The sequence below is a fragment of the Sorex fumeus genome, unplaced genomic scaffold (genome assembly GCF_029834395.1).
Source record: "Sorex fumeus unplaced genomic scaffold, SorFum_2.1 ptg000122l, whole genome shotgun sequence".
NCBI classification, from domain to species: domain Eukaryota; kingdom Metazoa; phylum Chordata; class Mammalia; order Eulipotyphla; family Soricidae; genus Sorex; species Sorex fumeus.
Window position 1 is genome coordinate 21,730,257 of NW_026606179.1, and position 13,452 is coordinate 21,743,708.

The window sequence follows — 13,452 nt, forward strand, 5'->3', positions numbered from 1 at the left end:
ATGCACAGGGGTTACTACTGGCGGTGCTCGGGGAACCATATGGGATGCTGGGATCCGAACCCGGGTCGGCCGCGTGCAAGGCAAATGCCCTACCCGCTGTGCTATCTCTCCAGTTTTTGGACAAACTGGCAGGCTACCGAATGTAACCTGCCCACACGGCAGAGTCTGACAAACTCCCCGTGGCGTACCCAATATGTCAAACACCAGTAACAATGATGGGTCTCATTCTCCTAAAGAGCCTTGAATATAATCTCAGGGCTAGGATGAAGGAGACGTTACTGGGGCCTGCTCGAGGCAATCAACGAATAACAGGATGGTCGTGATTCGTGATTCATGATTGTGGGCCTGCTAAAGGGGCAGGCTTGAGGATTGGTTGGGAAAATGGAGACAATGGTGGATAGAAGGGGGCAGTGGTAGTGGGATTGGTGTAGGGATATTGAACACCTGTATCAAATCATCATGAATAACTTTATAAATCATGGTGCTTAAATAAAGTGGGGGGAAAAGAAAAAAAACACTAATGAATGCGTTACTGACCATAGTTAACAGACTGAATAAATTAAGATGCTATCAAAATCCTACAGACACTCACAGGTGGATAGAATGGCTAAGTAAAAAAGAAAATCATGGCTCTCTGTGGATGCCGCATGGACCTTAACATGGACCATGGACAATGACAGAGAAAGTGGGGAGACAGAAACAGACAGAGAGACAGATAAGGAGCAAGAGAGACACAGAGAGGGCCAGAGAGGGCATCTTGAATAGACTGTCTTTAGTTACTTTTCACAGAGTTGGTCAAAGACTTAGAAAAATCCTTAAGTTCCAAATTTTGGGAGACAGAAATCAGTTGAAAAACTGTTCTTGTGTCAAGGAGGGCACATCTTGCAATGCCTTCTCAGATACAGCCTGAGGATAGGAAATGTGGCGTCTTGCTCAAGAGGAGAAATGAGCTACAGAGAACAAGGTTTGGGAAACCCACTTCCTAGGAGGAGCCTAGGTGGGACTCATTTTGCCCCACCTCTATGAGCAAGGAGGCCCTAGCAGCGTTTCCCCACTGGATCTTAGAAATAGATCAGTCATTGGTGTGACCAGTGTGTTCCTTCTTCTTCCTCTTTCTAGTGGACAGGAAGCCACTGGTTCCATTCCATCACTCAATGAAATTGGTTCCATTCCATCATTGCATCTCTTAGAAATAGTATAGATCAGTCATTGGTGTGACTGGTGTGCTCTCTCTTCTTCCTCTTTCTAAGTGACAGGAAGTCATTGTTTCCATTCTATCCCTGCATCTTAGGTGGGGAGGTGGCAAGTGATTGGACTTTGTGGTTCACATGTTCTGATTTAGGGCCACGAATTTTATTTTATACCCAAGCCCTGTGGACATCTGAGTTTTTGACTCAACTATCTACTCCAAGCTCTTGGTTGCCATGAACTGAATCATCGTCCCAGAAATTTCTTGAACCTCCCAAGGTTCATTCCACCACCCAGCCCCAGTCAGCCTGTGTTCTGGAGCTGACTTCACAATGCCCTGGTAGTTCCAAGCCTTCCTCAGTAGCTTTCGGTTACCATGCTGGTCACCCTGTGGCTGCTCAGCTCTTTCGTCCCCACTCTCTGGACACAGATTGTAATCACTTGTCCCTATAAGGGTTTCTGTCAGCGGGCCCTGCTCTCGGGCAATGACGTTGTCCTGCAGTGTGATCATTCTAAGGCCCTGTGGTACTTCTCTTCTCATCTGGAGGAAGAGCCCATCCTATTCTCCGCAATCTCAAACGTCAAGAAATTGCCCGGGGGCAGCCTCCAGTTAAACAACCCTCAGCCCACCCAGACAGGCCTCTACCACTGCCAAGATAACAACAGTGCCCTCGTGGTGGAATATGAGATTGATTTCCAGGACGTGAGCATCCTGCACATCACACACCAAGGCCTAGACCAGAAGCCCCTAGAGAACGAGACCCTGCACCTGGGTGGCGACATCGTCATCTTCACTCACTGGGGAGCCTGGCAGGACTGTAACCGCTGTGGAGAGCCCGGGGAGCGCAAACGTCTGGGGTACTGCTACATCGAAGAGCCCCAGGAAAAACCCATGCCCTGCGGGCTCTACATGAGGGGTGAAAAGGTGCAGTACAGCCGCATGCGACCCGAGCTGCAGGTGGATTCCTGCACTGCACTCTGCAGCCATGTGAAGGAAGCCAACCAGCCGTTCTTCAATTTTGACATCTACCAGCCGGGCAAGTTGACCAGCAACTTGTGGCTCACCTGCCCCTTGGCCTCCATTTACAGGTGACGGAAACTGGGCAACAGCTCTTTCTTTGAACCTCCCCCCACCCAGCCCTATTTCTTGTGCTCACCTGAGCCTTAGGGTTACCTTCCTGTGGAAGGCAATTCTGTCTCTTTGCCATATATCTTCATGGTGAGTCTCTCAACTGGCCTCAGCAAGTTTTCTCTGATGCTTCTTCTTGGGCAGGGAATGCTGGGAACAGAATAATAACCAGCAAAGACTTTGTTCCTCCCTATGCAGGCTCCTGGTGTTGATGAGGGGGAGACCAAATCGAAAACCTAGATTCTCTAGACTGTGGTCATGCCAACGTGAACTGGGATGGTTTCTGCTCTTCACTGGACTCTGATCCATACAATTTGCTTGTCTATTCCACCAAATATCTCAGTATTTTATTATACCTTTGCAATAAGCCATAATATCTAGTAGTTATTATTTTCCTGCTTTATTCTTTAATACAGTTTCATTATTCTTGGCTCTTCATGTAAAATTTTTGGAATTGCCTAGTATCTAAAAGATTTTTTTTAAATTAAAAATTTGAGACTTTATTGAGTTGAAAGATAAATTTGGGTAGAATCAAAGACATTTAGTCTTACACCCTAATAAATATTATTACGACTTCCAGGGCTGGAGTGATAGCACAATGGGTAGGGCATTTGCTTTGCATGTGGCCAACCCAGGCCCCACCCCCGGCATTCCATATGGTCGCCTGAGCACCGCCAGGAGTAATTCCTGAGTTCAGAGCCAGGAGTAACTCCCGAGCACCACCGGGTGTGACCCAAAAAGCAAAAACAAACAAAACAATTTCAATAATTAGAATTTATTTAACTTCTCCTAGTAATTTGACATTTTTAATTTAGAGGTTTCACTTTTTTATCATATTTATTCTGCTGTGCTTTACTTTTTCTGTGCTATCACATACTATGTCTTAAATTTTACCTTCTAGTTGTTGGTTCATAGATGGGTGGGCTAGAGAAATAGTACAGTAGGTAGGGCACTTGCCTTGCAGGCAGATGGCCCAGGTTTTATCCATGTACACCACATGATCCCTTGAGTGCAGAGACAGGAGTAAGCCCTGAGCAGTGTGCTGGATGTAACTCCAAAAATAAATATATTTATATTATACAATTTTTATCTAATTATTTTGCTATTTACTTCCAGTAAAATGCTGGAGGAAGACATTTGTATACAACTATTAAGAATAGCTGGACGACTGGGGTTTAATACCCATTGTCCATTAGGGTACCCGAGTACTGCCAGGAGTAAGTCATGAGAATCGCCGAGTGTGGCCCTAAAAGAAAAAAAATAAAAATTAAAAAATAAGGAATCCATCTCCCATTGCTGAGCCATTGCTGAACTTGGGCATGATCTCTGTCATTGTGTTACCCAAGATGCCATCACAGCCCACGCCAAAGTTGATGTCATTACAGGATATAAAACCTGAATACTTGCTTTTCTCCTCCTGTTTTGGGGGCTTTCCCTGGCAGTGCTCAGAGCTTCTTCCTGCTCTGAACTCAGGGATCATTTCTGGTGAGACTCAGGGGACCTTAAGCCTTCATAGGGGAATCCACGGATCAACCCCAGGTCAGCTATGTACAGGTGAAGCAAGGCAAGCCCTGAACGCTGTCCTGCTGTATTGTTCTGGCCTGAATACTTACATTCTGATAGAGGTAAAACAATGGAACTGTTACTAGAACTTTCAAGTGTCTCCTTTTTTTGTGAGGCGCACGTAGAAAGATATGAAATTGAATTTTATTTTCTTTTTGCGTCACACCCTGCAACATCCTGGCTCTGCACTCAGGAATCACTCCTGGCGGTGCTCAGGGGAAACTATGGAATGCTGGGGATTGAACCTGGGTTGGCTGAGTGCAAGGCAAATGCCCTCCCCGCTGTACCTTGGTACCTATGTACTGATTTTAAATTTTTTTACTTTTTTTTTTATTACCCCCTTCACTGGGCTGGAGCGATAGCACAGCGGGTAGGGCATTTGCCTTGCATGCAGCCGACCCAGGTTCGATTCCTCTGCCCCTCTCAAAGAGTCCGGCAATACTACTACCGAGAGTATCTCACTCGCACAGCAAAGCCTGGCAAGCTACCTGTGGCGTATTCAATATGCCAAAAACAGTAACAAGAAGTCTCACAATTTGTTGTGAGACGTTACTGGTACCCACTAGAGCAAAATCAATGAACAACGGGAGGACAATGCTAAGTATAATTCCATTTTAGATTTTTAATAGAAACATTAGATAAATAAAAACTTCTTTTATTTTCTTTCTTTTTTTTTTCTTAGGGCCATACCCAGTGATGCTCAGGAGTTACTCCTGACTCTGCACTCAGGAATTACTCCTGGCAAAAGTGTTTGGGGGACCATGTGGGATGCTGAGGTCAAACCCCGGTCAGCCACATGCAAAGCAAATACCTTCCCTGCTGTACTATCACTCCAGCCCCAAATAGAAACCTTTTTATATTAGTTTGCTGAAATTGTTTAGCCATGAATGACAGTTGGATCTTTTTTTTACATCAACAGAAATAATATGACTTTTTCCCTTTATTTTATTAACAATGGTGAATTAACATTCGTTGATATAAACCTTGCTTTCATGGAAAACTAGGTCATTTAATGTTTTTCCTCTTCTATTTATCATTGGGGGAAATTTGCTAATATCGTGCTTAACATTTTATATCTATGCTCATGAAAGAGCTTAACTTGAGATTTTTCTTGCTTTAATGCCATTATAAGGTTTTAGAATCAAGATGATAAGACCTCATAGAAGTTTGGAATTATTTCATCATTTTTTATTTCTGGAAATGCTTTTAAAAACTGATGCTTTTGTAACCCAGCTGTGCTTAAGGCTTACTTTTGGCTCTGTGCTCAGCAATGACTCCTGGAAGTGCTCAGTGATCCATATGTGATGCTGGGGATCAAACATCCACTTGCAAAGCAAGTGCCATAATTAATGCACTATCTCACCAGCCTTGAAAATATTTGTCTTCTAATTGAGCTATTTAGTTCACTTAAATTAACATAATTACTGAAATAGTGGGGTTTAAATCTATTTGCTTTATACTTCTTTTGCTTTGTCTTGCCTTTGGACACTTGTTATTAGTATATTATTAGCATTCTATTTCTCCATCAACTTATTAGCTATGCATTCTTTTATTATTTGCTTTAGAGTTTATACTAATTATCACTCATTAAACTCTAGTATAAATTTGTGCTACACCATTTCTTAGAGTGCAGAGACTTACTGTCTTTTATTTCTGTTTATCCTCCATTCATCTGTTGTGTTCTTGTTAGCAGGTATTTTTATTTTGCACATTTTTTAACTCCACAAGAAATTATTTTAAAATGCTTGGGGGATCAGTAGTAACTTAGTTTTTTTTTGTTTTGTCTTTTTGCTTTTTGGGTCACACCCGGGGATGCACTGGGGTTACTCCTGGCGGTGCTCAGGGGACCGGGATGCTGGGAATCGAACCCATGTTGGCTGCGTGCAAGGCAAATGCCCTACCCGCTGTGCTATTGCTAGGGGCTCCAGCCCCTAGTAACTTAGTTTTGCTCACCTATTTATTCTAGAGCTTTTTGTTTCTGCCTTTCCTTATTTGAATTCAGTGTTGTTTTGCTGCTGCTCGCCTGAAGAATTTTCTGGAGTATTACTTTTAGTTCAGTTTATTCTGATGTATTTATTTATTTATCCTGATTATTATTACTTGATTTACCAAGTTGTTCATTGTCACTGTCACTGTCACTGTCCTCCCGTTGTTCATCGATTTGCTCGAGCGGGCCCAGTAACGTCTCCATTGTGAGACTTTTTGTTACTGTGTTTGGCATATTGAATACTCTCGGTAGCTTACCAGGCTCTCCGAGAGGGGCGGAGGAATCGAACCCGGCTGGGCTGGGCTGGGCTGGCTGTGCACAAGGCAAATGCCCTACCGCTGTGCTGTGGTAAGGCGTTTGCCTTGCATGTAGCTGACATGGCTAAGTTGTTCATAGCACAGTTATTTCAGGCTTTAAATATTCCAATACCAATCCCACCACCAGCATGCCCTTCCTTCTACCAGTGTCCCCAATACCCCACCTACCCCAGTCCTCCACTTTGCCGGCCCAAATAAATTTACTTTATCTTGTTTGTTACAGCACAAAGACAAATGGAATTGTCAGAATTTTTATCAATAAGAATCAGTTTGCGTCTGTCTCACAATGATGCCACCAAAGTCATTGTCTGAGGTTCTTCTGTGTTGATTGGTACTAGCTGAGCCTTCTGTGTTGTTCAGCCTCACTGAGCTTGGTGGGCTTCTGTGCACTTCCCAGATAGATTTGCTGTGATCCTACTGGGCTGACAATGAAATTTTCAGGCGCTATAGATCTGGAACAATTTGGTGGCTTGACAGTTTGATGAGGTTTAGCTGTGGAGCTGGGCAGTTTCTAGGCCGGAGGGTGTAAGGTGTGGCCGTGGGCTGCTGTGCCTTCAGGCAGAAAGGGGAAACTGTCCACCCCCTTTCCGAGAAGACCCCAGAGTTCTCAGCCTGGATCAATCATGAAAGATATTTTTTTCTTATTGTATATAGAGTTCTAATATCACAGACTGGCAGCGATTTCTTTTAGTTTCACTATGCCATTCCATTATTTCTATCTAAAAGCCAGTGTAAAGTTTTAAGAATGTTGCTTTAGGGACTTGAGAAATAGCACAGTGGGTAGGTCATTTGCCTTGCACACAGCTGACCCAGGTTTGATTCCCAGCATCCCATATGGTCCCCTGAGCACCGCCAGGAGTAATTCCTGAGTGCAGAGCCAGGAGTAACCCCTGTGCACTGCCAGGTATGACCCAAAAAGAAAAAAAAAAGAATATTGCTTGATAGTAAGGTAGCATTTTTTTGTCTCATAATTTTTAGAATTTCTTCTTTGATTTTTTTTTAGCTTTGTTTTCCTATAAAGTGCCTATGTGCAGTTTTCTTTTTGTTTATCTTGTATGGGTTTGAAGGCCATATTGAATTTGTGACTTGATGTCTCATTTGTGGTAATTTTTTTAATTTGGTATATCTTAAATATTGCTTATGTTCTGGTGTCTCCTTTCCTTTCCTTTTCTTTCTTTCTTTTTTTTTTTTTTGTTCATTTTGTTTTGGGGGCCACACCCAGCAGTGCTCAGGGCTTACTCTTGACTCTGCGGTCAGGGATCACTCCTGGGTGGGGCTCGGGATCATAAAGAGTGTCCCGGTCAACCACCTGCAAGGCAAGTGCCCAACCCTCTAAGCTTTCACTCAGCCCCTCCTTTTATGGGCAGAGACTGGCTGAGGCCACATCCAGAGGTTCTCAGGGCCTGTCTTGGCAGTGCTCAGGGGGTCATGTGCAATGGCATGAAGCAAAGCAAATGCTTTAACTCCTATGCTGTCTCTGCGGCCGATCTTATCTTTCCTTCTCTTTTAAGTTTTCAGTTCCAAGAGTATTAGAAATGTCACTGTGACTCATATGTCTCCTCACTCATTTTCTCTATCATTTTCTTATGCATGCTTTAAAATAGGTATTTCCCTACTGACCTATATTTCATGTCACTATCCCTCTTTTTTTTTCCTTTTAGGCCACACCCAATGATACTCAGGGCTAACTCCTGGCTCTGCACCCAGGGAATCACTCAGGATGTGGGGATACAGTGATAAACACCTTTCAGTCTTCATTTTATTTAGGTAAAAAGTTACAAACTGACCAACTCCAGCTTAAAGTGGTGTTTTAATTGGCCTCCAAGGGTGCTTTTAGATATTTAATTGGCAAATAATATAATATCAAAGAGGTTTAACACAAGTCTAGATTTCCTGATGAGCTTACTCTGCCGGCGGGTGTTCTCCCTTTATACTATCTCTCTTGCTTGTCTATATCTTTACTTGCCTATTTCCACTCCGAAGAAGCCTGTATTCTCTCTCAAACATACATTTCTTCCTTTTTCTTCCCTCACATCTTTTAAGTAAGTTTCAATAAAAGCCGTCTTGCTACACACACACACACACACACACACACACACACTCACACACACACACACAGAGACAGAGAGAGATTCCTGATAGTCTTTAAACTGTATAGGTGAGATTTCTGCTTACTGCTATAATCCCCTTCAAATAACCATGACAGATTTTTAGAAAACTATGATGAATATATCTTACAAATAACAAGGTTGTTTTTAAATTTATGTAGAAGAATAATCAAATGAAAATTTTAGAGTTAAATAAAACTGTAAAATTAAAAATTTCTAGAAAAGATAACAATGTGTTAGACACAACAACACTGAGGATTAGTAGGGATGGAGAGAGTGTAACAGTGAGTAGGGCACTTGCCTTGCACACAACTGACTCAGGTTCGATTCCCTGGTACCACATATGGCTCCCTGAGCCCTGCCAGGAGTGACCTCTGAGTGCAGAGCCAGTATTGTTGGATGTGGCCCCAAAACAAAACAAAAAGTCTCAGGATATGAGGAATCCTGGGCCTAGGGAGAGAGTCAGAGAGGAGGAAGGAAAGAACTGGGGTATTAAAAGTGTCTCAGGTAGAGGAACTTTATAAGACCCAGTGGAGAGGAAAAAAATTGTAGAACTGAGAAATATGAGAATATAAGAAAGGGTCATGTATAGAGTCAGGTAGATAGCAGGAAGGAAATCTAGAGGAAAAAGACCTCTTCCCCTTACCTCTCTCCTTCCATCCTACCCTCCTTGGGTGTTCTGACCTCTTTAAATAGACAAACCAGGTTGCTATGTAGGATATAACCTCTCAGGGACACTCTTACTTCAGATACCACATGATTATCTTGCTTCATACAGGCATTTTATGAGACTTTCCTTTCCCAGAGAAGGTTCAGACAAGGCCATCTTCCCTTCCCTGGCTCACAGCCACACACCAACCTTTTCCTTTTTTTTCATCTTGTTTCCTTGTTCTATTTTGTTTTAAACAATCAATGCAGTCAATCCCACTATTCAACAATTCTGTAAACCCTTATCACTATCCAGCTGACACCCGCTGTGTGTTCACAGACATGCAGGATTCTTGTGGTGCAATTCCAGCAAGGGTGCATTGTGTGGAGGCTTCCCCACGCCTACAAGCCATTATCAGATACCATCAAGGGGTTGGAGAAGGCAACTAAATTCAGCTCAATCCTAACACTCTATTCGGAGCATCCAGTTATGCCAGCAAAGGGCTCTGTCTCCACCCTCTACTTCAGATACAAGCCCAGGTGGTGGTTCCCTGTGCTTCTCAACAAGTGGCTAGATATTCGAAGTTTCTAAGAGGATGTTGGCTTTCTTTGCTAGACTGACTTTACTCAATCACCAAGGTTATAATTTATAATCATGCAATTAGAAGAGGTGCCTAAGACCAGGTATAAGGGAAAGAAAAAGAGCTTCAGTGTCCCCCATAGACTTGCCATCACCCCCAAATCTAATATGTTCACTCACTCTGAAGTTCTCCAAAGACATTCCTTTTGAGCTTTTATAGAAGTTTCATTTCTTAGGCGTGGTTAATTCACTAGCTATTGACCATGGAGTTCAGGGAGGAGTGACTAAAGTTTCAGCCTTTAAGTCATAGGCTCACTTCCTCTTGTCCCCTCTTTCCTGGGTGCTTCCCCTGAAGTCATCTAGCAATATGACAAACACATATTTCTGATGCCCAACACTTAGGAGATACAAGACTTTGGAAAGCTGTGAGTCAGAGACTGTGGGTCTAGATCAAATATGTATAAAAAGTATATTTTGGGGTATAGCTATAGTACAGTGGGTAGGGCATTTGCCTTTCATGTGGCTGACCTGGGTTCCATATGTGGTGCTGGAGATCAAACTCTAGGTCAGCCAAGTCCAAAGCTAGAGCTTACCAATGTACTATCTCTCTGAAATGATTTTGTGGATCATGATTTTTAGATTTAGAATGGCCCCTAGTCTCAGTGCTACAACATGCAAGTCTTGAGTGATGGGAAACTTCTCTTCCAGTTTTCCTTAGTCAGAGAAGGCTGGGGGAAATTTGCATATCATGTAAGCTGTATTTAGGCTTGAGTTCTAGTGCTGTTGCCCCCAAGTTCAACATAAATTAATCAAAAATATGAATTAAATAAATCTTCTTTCAATAAAAATGCACATAATAGGGCTGGAGGATAATACAGTGGGTAGGGCACTTGCCTTGCAAGCAGTCAACTCAGATTCTATTCTGGGCATCCCATATGGTACCTCTAGTACCACCAAGAGTAATTCCTTCCCAACTTGTCCGGCCTTTTTTGGAAAACAATATGGACATTTCTCAAAAAACTATAAATTAAGTTCTCATTTGACCCAGCAATACCCTTCTGGGAATATATCCTGGGGGCCTAAAAACACTGCAGAAGCACCATCTGCACCCCTATGTTCTTTGCATCACTATTCACCACGGCCATAATCTGGAAACAAACTGAGTGCCCAAGAACAGAAAAATGGAAAAAGAAACTATGACACATCTACTCCATGGAATACTATGCAGCTGTCAGGAAAAATGAAGTCATAAAGTTTGCCTATAAATGGATGGACATGGAGAGTATCATGCTGAGTGAAATGAGTCAGAAGGAGAGGGACAGTGTAGGATAACATTGGGTTTGTCCTTTCAGCCTTGCTTCAGGGAACTTAGTTTACCTTAAAGCAATTTCCTCTCTGGTTGGATACAGGAAGACAGTTAATATTATACTTTGTAACTTGGGAGTTAATTGACTTCAATAACATTTACTCCTGGGCATCTGCTTTCTTGACTCAGTTGCCCTTAGTTCCTAGCACCCAAAAAGTAGGGTCCCGACAAGGGACTGAATGGACCCAGGATAAGTTGTGAGCTACCCTGGCATCAAAATGGGCCAGGCCAAAGCGCTACAATACTCTACTATAAGTTGAGAGCATGATCATAGACAAATGCTGTGTGATCCAAAAGTAACGACGAGATTAGGACCCTGCTGGGGTTAGGAAGACTAACCTGGCCTGAGGACTGTGGTCTGGAATATATAGTGAGATGTCCCAGGAAAAAACAAACCTTAAGTTTATATCTCTTACTGTGCTCGTACAGAATGACATTGCTAGAAATATTAGAAGTGATTTACTACAACTATTTAAGTGTGGATTACTAGCTGAGGAAAGAAGAAATCGACACACCCTCGTTGGGATCCCATCCTTGAGTGTAATCTGGAGTAATCTCCTTATATGATGTTTTATCCTTGAGTTAATCTCCTGGAGGAATGGTTTTACCTCTCTTTGTTGATGTTTAACCCCACCTTTGTATCCCCACCCTACATGATTTCTATATAAACTAGGCTATAAGAGTGGGCTGCGGGGGTGGGGGGAAGTCGGAAGGAGAATGAGGGAGAATGAAGGGTGCTCAAGAGAGAGAGAGAGAGGGGCTGGAGCAATAGCACAGCGGGTAGGGCGTTTGCCTTGCACGCAGCCAACATGACCGACACAGGTTCAATTCCCAGCACCCCATATGGTCCCCTGAGCACCGCCAGGGGCAATTCCTGAGTGCATGAGCCAGGAGTAACCCCTGAGCATCGCTGGGTGTGACCCAAAAAGCAAAAAAAAAAAAAAAAAAAAAAAAAGAGAGAGAGAGAAACAGGAGGGGAATCAGAGGAGAATGGAGAAGAGATTGGAATAAACTGCAATTGATACCGACCAGTCTGGCCCTCTTTCCTTCCTTTGCCTACCCATCGCCGTCGGCCTCCCCAGGGTGGGGGAAGTGGAGACCAACCGAACGCAAGTGGCAGGAGAGATAGAGTACCGCGGCCTTTAGAAAATACACAGGAAAGATATAGAATGTCTGCATTCATTTGTGATATGCAAGCATAAATATATAGCAGAAGACTAATATCCATGGCCAGGGTAAAGAGGAGTTAGGAGGACTGGTCAGTGGTTGGAACTAACCACAAGCATGTGTGGGGCTGAGGGTAGGTAAGATAGAGAAGAGACCAGTATGACAATAATTGCTAGGAATGATCACATTGGACAAGATCTGAGGGTTAAAAGTAGGGAAGGTATGTTCTGGATAGCCTTTCAGTATTCATATTGCAAATCACAATGCCCAAAAGGAGAGAGAGAGAGAGAGAGAGAGAGAGAGAGAGAGAGAGAGAGAGAGAAACAGAGACAGAGAGACAGATACAGAGAGGAGAGAGAGAAGAAAAGCACCTGCCAAAGAGGCAGGCAAGGTGTGGGGTGTAGGGAGTAATGGGAGGGAACCTGGGGACACTGGTGCTGGGAAATGTACACTGGTGGAGGGATGAGTGTTGGAATACTGTATGATTGAAATTCAATAATGAACGGCTTTGTAATGCTCTAAAAATTTTTTTAATTAAAAAAATTGAGTAATTCCTGACTACAGAGCCAGGAGTAGCCTCTGAGCACTGCTGGTGTAGTCCCGAAAGCAAATCAAATTAATTAATTTAAAAAATAAAAATGCACATAAAACTGACCCTATTTGGGGTCAAAGAAATAGTACAGTGAGGGGGACTGGAGAGATAGCACAGCGGGTAGGGCATTTGCCTTGCACGCAACCAACCCACTCAGGGTTCAATTCCCAGCATCCCATATGGTCCCCTGAGCAACATCAGGAGTAACTCCTGAGTGTAGAGCCAGGAGTAACCCCTGTGCATCACCAGGTGTGACTAAAAAAAAAAATCAAAAACAAAAGAAATAGTACAGTGGGTCAGGTGTCGGCCTTACATATGACCAACCTGGGTTCAATCCTTAGTACTTGTGGTTCTCCAAGCCCTGCCAGGAGTGATCCCGGAGCACAGAACTAGGAGTAAGCCTTGAGTAATGCAAAACAAAGAGACAAAACTGACCCCATCTGACAAAAACATGTTATGCCCAAAGAGGAGAGTGGGGCAGGATGGTGGGGATTGGGAGGCCTGAATGGTGACCAGAGAGGAGCAGTGCCCAAACATATGTGTGTCCAGGAAAAATGGGTTGGGGGTTCTCATGGGACACTGTTGTGCCAGGTCGGATGTGGTGGGGAGGCCTCTGAATGGACAATGTCCTTTTCCTCCTACCCCAGCAGGGTGGAGGGCTTGGAGGAGACATTAAACAGGCCACAGAACCAGAGGGGATAATGACTTCACCCAGACACAGTGAGCTGTACTGAGGCCTGAGTCTCATGGGTGACCTCACAATGTTCAGGGTGGTGGCTGGCCCACTGTTTGGACTTTCAGCCCACC

General features: G+C 43.6%; 1 protein-coding gene across 1 annotated transcript; it reads left to right on the forward strand.

Moving 5' to 3' along the window:
* The first annotated feature begins 1,564 nt into the window (after positions 1-1,564).
* Positions 1,565-2,281, forward strand: LOC130043664 (protein FAM187B-like). The gene has a single exon (XM_056136096.1). It carries the CDS (start codon positions 1,565-1,567, stop codon positions 2,279-2,281), a length of 717 nt encoding a protein of 238 aa, XP_055992071.1.
* Positions 2,282-13,452: the final 11,171 nt, after the last annotated feature.